The 14104-nt window shown below is 44.8% G+C and overlaps 1 protein-coding gene across 2 annotated transcripts; it reads right to left on the bottom strand.

Moving 5' to 3' along the window:
• Nucleotides 1–387: 387 nt before the first annotated feature.
• Nucleotides 388–13367, bottom strand: LOC110528859 (UDP-glucose:glycoprotein glucosyltransferase 1). 2 transcript variants are annotated; one of them, XM_021611015.2, is made up of 39 exons: nt 13301–13367; nt 11942–12080; nt 11747–11826; nt 11528–11658; nt 11329–11441; nt 11034–11208; nt 10771–10946; nt 10537–10637; nt 10318–10417; nt 10169–10229; nt 9983–10074; nt 9757–9907; nt 8697–8816; nt 8518–8603; nt 7583–7718; nt 7335–7466; nt 7082–7246; nt 6889–7009; nt 6720–6818; nt 6556–6579; nt 6147–6241; nt 5823–6029; nt 5595–5726; nt 5258–5484; nt 5064–5166; nt 4887–4966; nt 4550–4739; nt 4183–4341; nt 3991–4076; nt 3757–3841; nt 3521–3609; nt 3306–3410; nt 3144–3228; nt 2836–3018; nt 2595–2755; nt 2393–2507; nt 2110–2226; nt 1863–2013; nt 388–1794 (listed from the first exon to the last, which is right to left on the bottom strand). In XM_021611015.2, exons 1-39 carry the CDS (start codon nt 13332–13334, stop codon nt 1772–1774), a joined length of 4629 nt encoding a protein of 1542 aa, XP_021466690.2. In that variant the 5' UTR covers nt 13335–13367; the 3' UTR covers nt 388–1771. The 2 variants fall into 2 exon arrangements, with proteins under 2 accessions (XP_021466690.2, XP_021466691.2); XM_021611016.2 differs by lacking the exon at nt 6556–6579.
• Between the last annotated feature and the right edge of the window lie 737 nt (nt 13368–14104).

Here is a 14104-nt window from a genome sequence, read left to right as displayed (position 1 = left end):
GGGGGACCATTCTAGCCAATGAGAGGACAGATGGGGTGGCAGCGTAGCCTAGTGATTAGAGCATTGGACTAGTAACCAAAAGGTTGCAAGATTGAATCCCTGAGCTGACAAGGTACAAATCTGTCGTTCTGCCCCTTGAACAAGGCAGTTAACCCACTGTTCCTAGGCAGTCATTGTAAATAAGAATTTGTTCTTAATGGACTTGCCTAGTTAAAGGTAAAAAAATGTAAACAAAAATAAGCATGTGAACAACAGGCACAGCCGATCGTTTTTTCAAAAAAATTGCCTGGATGTCACGTGTCCTACTTATAACAGTACACTCGTAACAACCAAGGACCTAAGCATTTCAACTGTTATTAGATCAAATAAGCCATTACATTTTGTGTTAACAAAATTCGACACTCATTGCTGGAGAACACACATTTTGGGCCCAGTTATCCCTCTCGCTTTGCCTCTTCCTCTCTGTACTGAGCGCACCCCAGAATTGGGCTGCCTGTGTAAGCCCAGCCTTTTAGTAGTAAATCTGTAGTCATTCTTACTCCAGCCATTACTGTATTCTTATAGATGGCATAAGAGTATAATCAAAATGTCTTACCAGTCAAAACAGAGGAAACACCAACACGCGTAGGAGGGGATCACTAAACGACCAGTGTTGGGCTCCTTGATTTTTATTACAAAATATTGATTTCCCACAATTAACAGTACATATTTAGTCAAAACAAAGAACGGAAACAGCCAGCGGTTGGTAATGGATGACTAAGTGTTTACTCCAGAACAGACCACAGCGGAGAAAACAGGAGTTAACTACAGCAGGTGTGGCCAATCTGACCCTAGGCTTTGTTCCAGTCAAGCAGTCTGATTCAACAAGCCCATTAATCATCATCTTCATTAGACCGACAAGATGAAATTGGTGTGTTGCTAGAACAAAACCCTGCACCCACAGACCTTTTGTGGATAAGATTGGCCACCCTGAACTACAACATTCTAGTCATATGCCTGCTGCCTTTCAAGGCACTGTTACAATCAATTTGAGTGATCATGGAACTCCCAGTGCCGTCTGTCGCTGATACGTCCCCACCCACACATCCCTTAACTCCACATCATGCAACGTTCTGAATGTTGCAGGTAAATTGTATTGTAGCGATATGAATCCCTATTTTACTACATGACAGAACTAATGTCTGTTTCACATTAAATAAAATGTTGCTCCAGTCCTCTTTGTATTGTCATTAGGAGATTGAATCAGATCGATTGGCCAGAACCACCTTTCCCTGAGTTTGACACAGGCCATGGACAACTGAAGTCTAAAGCACAGAAACAGAAGACATAGAACAGGACAAAAACTCATCTCATAATGAGATGAGCTGCTATTTATCAGCGTGGTTTAACTCCTAAGCCCAAACCTCTACCCACAGACCCACAGACAGTTGTTTAAGAAGGTGTCCTAATCAGTGCAAACACAGATGGATAAAAAATATTAGGGGGGGGGGCTGTTGGAAATGTCAGATTTTTTTACAGACCCACACACAAACACACACCCCTATCATCCACTAACAGTCACCCCATATCATCCCCACCCAGCACCCCTACCCTATCCCGTATCCCCGCCACTCTCACAACAGGGAAAATACAAATAAATGGAAAATGAATGATTGAATGGGTATTGGTTTGCAGTCCGTCTATCATTGCTGTTCCAAAGGAGAACAGCATTGTCTATTAACATGGTTCCATCTTTTGTTGCTGCTCCAGCCACATCTTCCAGCCACTGGTCTCACAACTCTATATGTGTATCATCTGGGAGAGACAGAGCGGGATTAGTCAACTGTATAGGTTTGCCAATCAGTGTTATGTTATGTATGTACCTGGCTTGTCCTTCTGTGTGGTATGATTCTCTGCTCCTCTCTCCTGGACTCTGTTCTGCAGGCGTTTGATCTCCTGGTCGTAGTCGCTCCACTCTGCTACGATACGAACAGCTGCCTGCAACTTGGGCTCCTTGGTCTGGGGGTTGTTACACTGGAGGAAGGGTGAAACATTTTACTTTCACCGTCCAAATAAACACAGTGGAGTGTAACAACACAGACATGACTAGAATCTGCACACACTTCGTACCAGATCTATAGTCTTGGCCTTTTTCTTAGAGTTGTCGTCACACCAAGTCTCACACCAGAGCCACTCCTGAGGCAGAGACTTGATAGGCACCTGGTGGATCATATTATTAGGCAGATCCTGGAGACAGAGAATAGGACAATATTAGAAATATAAATACAGAGTTGGAGGATATTTAACTTCACAAAGGTTGTTTGGGAATATAAAAAAATCGGAATGTTATACACCCATATTCACTTTTAATACACACACACACACACACACACACACACACACACACACACACCTGGTCGAGGTTGGACAGGCTGTTGGGGTCTTGACTCAGGCCTTGGTATTGTCCTCTCAGTCTGTCTCCTGCTGCTATCTTACGGAACTTCTTCAGATCGACCACATACAGAGCACTGGAGAGACAGAGGGTTACACACACACACGTCGGTATGCACACACACACATACACACACACCCTTCTACCACACACAGTCAGTTACCTGATGTGATATTTGCGTCCAGCGAGGTGACTCGCCCAGTAGCCCGACTTCCAGAAGCGGAAGCCGTCCATCTCTCTCCGGCTCTCACAGAACGGTGTGTAGCCATACGGCGCTCCTTCAAGGTCAAGGTCACGGAGCTCCTTCAGGTCGGTACGCACTATCTGTAGGAGGAGAGAGGAAAGAGAGTTCTCAGCTTTACGCAAATCAGAGACATGGACATTCAGAGAGTGTGTGTGTGTACCTGATCTGCGTCCACGAATAAGAACTTGTCGACAGACAGAGGGAACAGGACATCCAGGAAGAGGATCTTGTAACCCCAGATAATCCTCTGTTTCTCGGTCTGCTGGTGTAACCACCGCGGCCACTTATACTGGACTAGTTCATACTGGAAACCATACTGCTCTGCCATGTACGGGATAAACTCCTGTGGGAATAACATTTATTCTGGAGTAAACTCAATGAAAACTCGATATTGGAAACCCTATTCATACCGCCACACTCAAAGTAAACTCCTAGAGTAGTATATATTTATATTTTATACTTAACTACCTTAAATGCCGGGGACAGGTAGTTTTTGAGGAACCAGAACTTGACTGGTGTTTTGGTGTTCTTTAGAACAGACAACATCATGATCCTAAAAGAGAGAACAAATTGTGGGATTACAACAGGCAAACACTTGGAAAAACCACACACACACACACAGGTGTGTACCTGAGGAAACGTTCGTAGAGGTGTCCAGAGGCCACAGAGAATATGTTGATGACATCATCCTTCTCCTGTTTACTCTCCTCTGTCTTCACACCTCCTGTAAACCCTCTGGGGAGAGAAAGACAGGGAGAGAATGAACACCATCAGATTCAGCAGAGATCAAATAGGTATGAAACAGTAGATGTAAAGGGTGGAGCTTGATGCTTAGAGAGAGACACCTGGTGAGTGACTCCCAGAAGCCCGAGTCGTTCTCCTGGGTTCCATCACTTAACAGCTCCTCACTGAACTTCTCTGGCCTCTTCTGGACCTGATCAACAACAACAACAACACACGACCAATACATTACTTAGCAATGGACTTATTGATCAATTTGAATTCAACCTAAGCTTTATTGGGACCTGACAGCAACCAACAAGATGAAAGCTGTACTCTACAGCTGGGGTCAGAGCAGTACCTTGACTTTGATGATCCGGCTCTTGAAGTTGTTCAGCACCACGATGAGGTCATCAGCTTCTGCTGGAGAGTCTGTTCCATCATGACTGGAAGAGAGGATGTGAGGTCAGAGAGAGGAACAAGAGGGTGTGCATTGTGCAGGCTTTTGTTCCAGCCCAGCACTAACACGCCTGGTTCCACTAGATATGTGCTAAACTGAAGATGGCGTGATATGTCGAGATGTGATCTTCCGTACCTGTAGATCTTGTAGATTTCATCAGACCGTCCTTTCCTCAGCTTCAGGATCCAGGCTCCTGGGTTAGCCTTCAACTGGAAATAACCCTGAGGACGACGACAACACAAAGCCCTCGTTCAACCACAACAACGGAGAATAGAAAGGTGTCTGCCTATCAACAGAGGTTAGGGTTAGAGGTCAGGGGTGACTCACCAGGTTGGCCATGACGATGGTGTCGACGATGACAGGGTCGGAGGGGGTTCCCAGGGTGAACTGGAGTCCTCTGGGGGGCTGACCTGTACTCACGTCAAAACAGTGACCCTCCAGCAGCAGATGTTCCAACTCGTATTCTGCTGCTACTATACTGTCCACCTAGACAGGGAGAATAGAGAACCATTATTAAACCTTTTTTAAAAATTACTTAGATAAATACCAGAATACTCCGTCCACAGTCACTACACAGTCACTACACAGTCACTACACAGTCACTACACTCTGAAGAGGTGCAGGACAACATTAGCCAAGGCAACCGTGCTATAAATAACACAATCCTAAAAACAAAACAGCACAGTTAACACACCTCTTCCAGGTAGATATTGTCCAGGTCATATCTAGTGCGTACAGACTCCACCATCCAGCTCTCAGGGGTGTTGAGGTTGAGTGTGAAGAGGGGAGTTTGGGGCATGTCCAGGAACTTAGCCAGGGGACCAGGGGAGAAACTACCGTCAGTCTGGAACAACACCTCAGGCTCCAACACATACCGGTAGAAACTGGGAGAAGAGAGGAAGGTTTAGAGAAACACAGGAAAAACCCTCAGGTACTACCAGGGACATCTAAGGGTAAGGAAAGTAAGACAACAGAAACGAGGTCCCAGCAGTTAAAACAGGATGACCTGCATGTAGCTGGGGTCTGCTCACCTTTTGAGAGGCAGGTCTGAGAGTTTGGACTGGCAGTTCATAAACACACGCAGGTTCACATTGACCAGCTTCTTCAACACCTGGTAGAGAGAGAAACATGGAGAGACAGATGGCTGTGAGACAGGAGTTCTGTCACTCCAAATACTCTAAGTGACAATTATTTGAAGCAGTACGAACCAATAGGAGCGGAGCTAGTTTCTGGGCGTCCCTGGTTACTGGGTCTATCACGGCAACCATGTCAAAGTAGACGTCTCCCTCTGTGGGCCGGATCTTTACAGCACTGTGGACCAATCATAGACCAGAGAGGTAAGCAGAAAGTATATAGGCAATGAATAAAAACATGACGTGAAATGTTTGATTAGTTTCAGTACCTGTATCGGTCATCAGCAAAGGCATGTTCTATCCTGGCCTCTCCTTTGGGCTGAGAGGAGAGCAGAGAGTCAATCTTCATCACCAGGTCACTGGCCCGGTCCTCCTCCACCCCTAACTGCTGGACCTTGCTTTTGATTCGCTCTCCCGAGGTCTTCAAAATGATACTTTCCAATAGGAGGAAGTCATCTTGGTTAAAGACCTCCCCATCCTCTAGCGGACCAATGATCTGTCGGCAGAGAGAGAGAAACGCCATTCAAAAAAATGAAACACTTCAATCACAGTAGGAAGCGTGCTAGTGTGTGTGTGTGTGTGTGTGTGTGTGTGTTGCCCACTCACCCGTCCGTTGCTGATGACTGCTCTCTGTCCTTTCCCCAGCTTGAGAACGTCTCGGCAGTAGACAGTGTGAGACAGCAGGAAGTCAAACTTAGGACCTTCAAACGCACTCTTAAACAAGGCAACGTCCATACCCTGGAGAGATGGAGAAACAAATGATTGTTTTTAGTGTAGGACAGTATAGTAAAGGGTGAGACAGAACGGTGTATAACGGGTGTGTAAACTCTTTACCCCGACAGTGAACTGTGTGACGTCGGCCCCAGTCTCCAGTGCCTTAGCGGTCTCTTCTTTAGCCAGCTTGGTGATGTAGTTTTTAGCGTTGTTAGCTGTCTGGGTCTGCATGGCAGCCCATATCGCCCTGGCAACACGACTGTTCTCCTCGGATGGGCTGTCGCTAGGGTTGTTGATCAGGCCCAATCGCACGTTGTTACTGGTTTTCTGTTGAAGGCAGATTTAGGAGAATCTGTCAGATGGTAGGTTTTTTTTGTGTGTGGATTTTTTGGATCGTGTTACAGTGACATCATGTGTGCTCGTATCAGTGTGACATCATCATACCATGTGTCTGATTGCATCGTATAGCAGCTGGCGCCCGGAAGGTTGGTCAAAATCTCCCACAACCCAGAACGTGACTGGACGGATGTAGCCATCATCTAGAGGAGAGAGAGGGAGTTGAAGAGGAGGAGATGAGAGTAAAAGGGTCACAGACCTTAATCCTGAAACGTACGAGGTTTGATGTTGCAGTGCCATCTCAATTCTTAGTCTATGAGCAAGACTCTCTCTCTCTCTCTCTCGCAAAGGCAGTTGGCAGAAACAAACACATCCAAGCATGTCATCTCACAGAGATGCAAGATGGTGAGATAATGTTGATGAGAGATGAGATATGGTGAATTCACAGAACTATGAATCGTAATACTGTCTGTTGAGAGAGAAAGAGAGGAAGTGCAGGAAACGAAATAAGGGTTACCATGGTGGTCTTTGGGGGCCATCCCTGACGAACAAAAACACAGAGGAGAAAGAACAGAATAGATAGACAAGAGATTTAGGGCTGAAATGTTTAGCTCAATAAGATGAAGCTCTGCATGTGTAGCTGTGTGTGTGTGTGTGTGTATGTATATACATCTATCTTACCCTTCTTGGTCATGTAGTTCATGCTGTTAGCCACAGCAGTGCTCTTCTCTCTGCTGTCCAGGAACAGAAAGCGAGCGTACTCATCTATGAAATGGTTATCTGTCAGGAAAGAGAGAGGTGGTTAAGATGGTTCCGTATGTGTGTATGTGTGTGTGTGTGTAAAACTCACTAGTATTAGATAGGTCCAGGTACATCCTGGCAGTCGACAGGATTCGAGGGTTGATACGAGGGACAACGTTGGGTTGGGTCATGATGAAATCCACCACATCTTGATCAGTGGCCAGCTCACCCTAGGAAGACACAACAAGAGAAGGTAGGTAGGTAGGTCGGTAGGTCTCTGTCTGTCTGTCTGTCTGACTCACCATGTAGACAGCCCGTTGGTAGAAGCTGGTAGTCTCCAGTATTTTGTTCATGGTGACAGTTTCTAGCTCCTCTGGGTCTAGCTGTTCTCGCTGGTACGGCATTCCGTTGTACATCACCACTGGCAACGGACCTACACCCGTCTGCAAGTAGTAACCACGCCCTTCCTGGAGGCGGAGATAGATAGGAAGACGGTACATGAAAAACATACCATTCTGTCAAGAAACATCACGGCACATAAAAGCAGAACCATACCTTCCGGTTGTCGTCATAAGTGGAGTCTGGTCCAAGAATGCTGCCAACCTCCACATAGGGAAACTTCTTCTCCAACACCTTGACGACATCACCTACACTTAGCTTACCACCGCTAGGCACACGGTTAAACATCTAGAGAGAGGAGATTCAAATATAGCATTTCCATCTGATTGGTCAGGCTGATGTTCCAGATTGCTGGGATTGGTCAAAAGACTCATCGATTATTCTCATTGGTCAGACCGACTCACTGAGATGATGGTGTCGAAGGCGGCGGGAGCGTCCAGCTCTTCTGTGATGTAGTTAAAGGCCCGGAGCAGAGCCACACCTGCATCCTCCATACCATCGATCTCATCAACATCAGACACCACAAACACCAGCCCAATCCTACAACACACACACAGCAGGGTTATTAGGGATGGACCTCACGATACTCTCACGACACCTAGGTGCCGATACGCTATGTATTGTGATTCTCACGATTCTACATGTATTGGTGATTCGATACTGTGATTTTATTGTGATTCGATACTGTGATTTTATTGTGATTCGATACTGTGATTTTATTGTGATTCGATACTGTGATTTTATTGTGATTCGATACTGTGATTTTATTGTGATTCGATACTGTGATTTTATTGTGATTTGATGTTCCAGACATATTGCTCACCATGTCTGCTGCAGGGAGACGAGAGACAAGAGCCATGAGAAAACCAAATAAAAGTCATGGAAATAAAAGTGCTGAAAACAAATTGGCCCCCAATGTAAAAAGATTGAGAACGAGCTATGAAGGAAAAACACAGGAGTTATAATATTGTGATAGTCAAAAAGATGCAATACGTCAAAGATTATACGTATATGTAACTGTATCGACCCCCCCCCCCAGTAAGGGTTATACACAGGTACTCACATCCACATAGACTGTACAGTAGAATTGGAACCAACATGGCCTACGGTGGCGGCAGGTAGCCTAGTGTTGGGCCAGTAACCGAAAGGTTGCTAGATCGAATCACTGCGCTGACAAGGTAAAAATCTGTCATCCTGTCCCTGAACAAGGCAGTTAGCCCACTGTTCCTAGGCCGTCATTGTAAATAAGAATTTGTTCTTAATTGACTTGCCTTGTTAAATAAAAGGTTAATTAATTATTATTATTATTTTTTATCCACCAGAAACACACACCCCCTACCTGAGTGGGATGTTATTGCTGTAGAACATCTCAGCAACATTCAACAGCTCAGCAGAACTCTCATGGGTCGGGTCCAGAATCACCACCTAAAACACAAGACATCATTGCTTTTTGCTGTCAGTTCCAAAAATGTACGCAATACGTTTGGTGTCGCGGTCTGACACATATCATCTACTCACGAGGTTGTGAAAGTTTTTACGGATCTGTCGTACGACTCCGGGGAAGGTTGGTCTGAGGAGCTCCTGGACGCTGTAGGGCCATGAGCCGTACCTGCTGTCTGTCTCCAGGTTATTAATCCACTGAGAAGAGAGAGATTAGATTATCATCAAAATTATCAATGCAAAAAAAGAGTTGGGTTATATACGTTTTTTAACAGCTTGATTGTATACTGAACAAAAATATAAAAACGCAACATGCAACAATTTCAACAATTTTACTGGGTTACAGTTCATATAAGGAAATCAGTCAATTGAAATTAATTAATTAGGCTCTAATCTATGGATTTCACATGACTGGGCAGGAGACCAGCTATGGGTGAGCATGGGAGGGCATAGGGGGAGCCTGGCCCAGCCAATCAGAATGAGTTTTTCCACACAAAAGGGCTTTTTTACAGACAGAAATACTTGTCAGTTTCACCAGCTGTCTGGGTGGCTGGTCTCAGACGATCCCGCAGGTGAAGGCGGCAGATGTGGAGGTCCTGGGCTGGCGTGGTTACACGTGGTCTGCGGTTGTGAGGCAGGTTGGACGTACTGCCAAATTCTCTAAAACAACGTTGGAGGCGGCGTATGGTAGAGAAACTAACATTCAATTTTCTGGCAACAGCTCTGGTGGAAATTCCTGCAGTCAGCATGCCAGTTGCCAGCTCCCTCAAAACTTGAGACATCTGTGGCATTGTGTTGTAGGACAAAACTGCACATTTTAGTGGCCTATTGTCTCCAGCACAAGGTGCACCTGTGTAATGATCATGCTGTTTAATCCGCTTCTTGACATGCCACACCTGTCAAGGTGGATAGATTATCTTGGCAAAGGAAAAATGCTCACTAACAGGGATGTAAACAGATTTGTGCACATTTGAGAGAAATAAACTTTGTGGGTATGAAACATTTCTGGGATCTTTTATTTCAGCTCATGAAACAGGGCACCAACACTTCACATGTGGCGTTTATATTTTTGTTCAGTATATATACGGATGACATAGTTGGATGGTCAGGGTTAAATAAAGGGGTAGGTGTGTCTTACGTTGACAGCAGGATTGCGGATGTCCACAGCGTAGTCCGAGTCAGAAGGCTGTACGTTGAGTTTGAGGATGTCGTGGATGAAGGGAGTCTCGATAAGGAGAGAACGCAGACCTTCCATCACCCTGGCCTCACTACGGAGAACCTCAAACACACTGGAAACACACACACAGTCAATGTGTGTCCCTGAAGATGTATGTATGCATGTGTGTGTGTGTCTGTGTGTGTACCTGAAGATGTCCTGTGTGTCCAGGTCTATGTGTAGTCCGTTGATGAAGAGAGCAGAGTCTCCAGGCTGCAATCCCAGAGTTCCCTTAAAGAACTGGAGAGAGAGAAAAAGAGCGGTACGGTCATTACATGTTAATGGGTAGTAGAGTGAGACAGGGAAGGAGAGCTATGGATGACTGAGCTCTTACCTTCTGGTTCTCTTCCATCTCTTTACGTATCTCAGAGCTGACCACTGTTTTAGTGATGGACCTGAGAAGGGGAGAGAAACCACCAGAATCACACACTACACAGAGATATAAAAAAATATGTTTGTGTTCGTGTGTGTGTGTGTGTGTACCTAGCCTTGGTAGGGAAGTTCTGACTGAGGTCTCTCATGACGTTCAGGGCATCTGAAGATGGAGCAGCCAGGATCCGAGCTGCAGTCTGGAAACTCAGATCTGACACACGAAGAGATAAAAAATGAAATATAGTGGGGGAAAAAAGGAGATGATTACTGTAGTTACAGTTGTCTTGATGCAGGAGAAGAGAGGCAAAGAAAAAATAAAGTCCCGCCCACCTTGCATCTGCCAGACTTTAAGGGGAGCCATCTCATTGGTGCTCTCCACCAGGTGTTTCCTTAGCTCCTTCAGCTGCTCCTTCAACTCAGGGTACAGAGTCCTGGAGAGAGGAGCGGTACAGAGAGGAAAATGAGAGGGAAGAAGAGAGGGAAAGATGACACGTTTCTCCACCCATAACGCTCCAAAGTAGAGTGGGTTTGTGGAATAGCATTTCATTTTGGTAGGTTGGTTACTTCAGTTTTCCAAAGAGGAATCCCTGGACCTCATCCACTGGGTCATTCTCCCCCATCAGTGTAGCATTCACTTCCGCTCCCTGGACCTGTGTATCGTCCTTAGCCTTGTATTCCTGGTTCTTGATGGCCAGCTCCACTCCATAACCAGACAAATACACTCTATGACTGCTGGGAGACTGGCAACGAGAGAAAGAGGAAAAGATGAACACGAAATGCTGTGGGAATTATGTTTCCCATCATGTGTATTGCGGTGTTTTTCTTACAGCCAGGTAGTGACGAAGCACATAGGTGGCCAATCCCTTGTTGGCTTTGGACAGCATCAGCTGATGGAACATTGTGAATTCCGAACTTCCAATCTCGGCATACAGGATAACAACCGGAATGTCGGGATTTGATCCCGGGAACCTGTGATCGCTTTTGAATAAGTAGGGCTTGGGCCTGGGACAAAGAGGGATGAGATAAGAACTATTTAATGAATTATTATCACTTCAACAGGTCTTTATCAATCAAAGTGGATATTCACAGTTTGTGTGTGGGTGTCTCCCAGTGTGTTTGTACCGTTCTGCTGCGGTCTCCATCAGTGCAGTCAGTTTCTCCGTGTCACATGACTTCTCTCCGTGGACATTGAAGAAGGCTGAGCAGCCGGATGGAGGGGGCTCGTTGGACGCTATCTACAGGAGAGAGAGGCGAGAAACAGTGATGACACACACACACAGAGGGAGAGGGTAGTCATCTAGTAGTATTGTAGTAATATTACTTGTTGGAAGGATTGTACAGTAGCGGAGTAGGCCCTGAGAGAGAGGGCGAACTTGAGCATGTTGAGTTGGACTGTGCTGAGCAGAGCACTGGCTCTCTTCACGATCAGGTCGTAGTACGCCTGGTCTGTATCTGTAACAGAACAACACTTAAATAGATCTTCCAGAGACCAAGTGCTACATAAATCTACATTATCAGTGGAATAAAACATTAAGGCTACCATCATGTTCCCCTTTGATGTTCTGATTTGCTTCGACGAAATCCCAGAACATTTCCTGACTCTCTTCTGCCAGGAACTCACTGAGAAAAAGAGGGGGTGGGGGGATGAAGAGAAAGAGGGTATGAAGAGAAAGAGGGGGTGAAGAGAAAGAAAGGATGTTTTTTTATCTTGTGTATGTGTTGAGCATATTGTTACCTGGCCTCCAGCAGCAGAGGGGTAGAGGCCCACTTGGTGGTGAGACTGGTGGTGACACCCTTGGAGTCAGCTCCTCCAGATACCACTGGTAGCAAGGACAGGGACAGGAGCAGGGCACAGTGCTGCCACATCCTGGGGCCTGGAGAGGAGAGGGAGAGTTTAGTTTAGGGAGAGGAGGAAAGGAGAGAAGGATGAGGGAGAGAAGTACGAGGAAAGAGAACAGGGTCAATGGAGATCGGTATTGTATCAGTGCTGAGACTGAAAGACTGGCAACCATGCAAGTAATGCTGTTGCCTTCCCTGTTTTGTGTGTTTGAGATAGTATAGCTGTATATTTTCTATTATAAACTGGGTGGTTCAAGCCCTGAATGCTGATTGGCTGACAGTCGTAATATATTTAAGCAATTACTATTATAAAACGGGTTACCAACGTAATTAGAGCAGTAAAGATAAATGTTTTGTCATACCCGTAGCATACGGTCTGATATACCATGGCTGTCAGACAATTAGCATTCAGGGCTCGAACAGAACCACCCAGTTTGTACATTTTTTTAAAAAGTTGATTGGCTGACAGTCGTGGTATATTTAAGCAATAAGACACGAGAGGGTGTGGTATATTGCCAATATACCACAGCTAAGGGCTGTTCTTACACAGACACAGTCCTTAGCCGTGGTATATTGGTCATATTTCACAAACCATAACGGGCCTTATTTGTATTATAAACTGGCTACCAACGTAATGAGAGCAGTAAAGATAAATGTCATACCCATGGTATACGGTCTGATATACCATGTCTGTCAGCATTCAGGGCTAAAACCACACAGTTTATAATGGCCATATAACACAACCCCTCGGGCGTTATTGCTTAATTCTAATCAGCCCAAAATTAGCTGTGCAGTTAGCACACTTGTCGTGATTGTAAACACTGCGCCACTAATTCTAACCAATTAGAGCGCTCAGCGTGGCTGTTCGAGGGAGAAATATCCAATGAGCATCTTGACAGGACTTCCGGATTGTTTCAATAAAATCCGATATGGTCAGCTAGTTGGCAACTTAAACCCGAATGGTTAGCTATTCTTTAGCTATTTAAATTACGTGTCAGAAGTTGACACCCTACGTGTTGGTCTTGCTCTGTTTGATGTTTAAGTTAACTTGCTGTCGCTTGCTAGCTATTCGTTAGAATAACTGCAGACTTCATTGGTTAGCTTTCTAGCACACAGGATAACCTAGCTAGTTAGTTCGCGTCAGAATACGTGCAAACTTACAAACAATTTGTGGTGCAACCTCTGACCAATAGTAGCTAGTGGTGACACCTTACAGAATGTTTTGCTAACATTAAATGAATGTAAACGTACATACCGAAACCGGCTTGGTAACTTCCCGCATCTGCCATGATCAGAGGGGAGTGGGTGGGGTCCTGGCAACTTCATTGTAGGTAGACTGCTTTTTTTGCCTGTTAAAAATCTAAGAAAAAGTATTGTCTGTAAGTTTACGTTTAATTTTATTGGATATATGACTACCCCTTGTTGTATGTAGTGGAATTGTGTTTTATCACTTAAATTAATCAAAGCAGTAAAAAATTAAATATTTGCTACATTTATCCACGCTTCAAGTTGGCAACTTAGGCGCCATGTTGGCTCAAAAGGGCCAAGATTTCCCGTAGTTTCATCAGCTTATAGAGGTTATAATGCATTTTGTGGCACTGCAATACTGTTCAATGTATCAATAGAGATGTTAGAAATAGTTCATTCTCCGCATCTAATATACCAAAACTAAGTCAACTCAACACTCCACGTATTCAATGAATTGCTAGACTTTCCACTTCTAAATGTATCAGAATCGTTGATTTGTGATTGAATGCCCTTATAGGGTAGGCCGTCATTGTAAATAATAATTTGTTCTTAACTGACTTGCCTAGTTAAATAAAACTAAAGCAATATTATTCCCATGTTCCTATACACCATCTTCAAATCAAAATCAAAAATCGAATCAAAAATCGAATCAAATCAAATCAAATTTATTTATATAGCCCTTCGTACATCAGCTGATATCTCAAAGTGCTGTACAGAAACCCATCCTAAAACTCCAAACAGCAAGCAATGCAGGTGTAGAAGCACGGTGGCTAGGAAAAACTCCCTAGAAAGGCCAAAAGCTAGGAAGAAA

Source organism: Oncorhynchus mykiss, chromosome 7 (assembly GCF_013265735.2).
Source record: "Oncorhynchus mykiss isolate Arlee chromosome 7, USDA_OmykA_1.1, whole genome shotgun sequence".
Taxonomy (NCBI): domain Eukaryota; kingdom Metazoa; phylum Chordata; class Actinopteri; order Salmoniformes; family Salmonidae; genus Oncorhynchus; species Oncorhynchus mykiss.
Note: the sequence above shows the minus strand (reverse complement) of the source record. Positions and strands in the feature narration are given on the sequence as shown.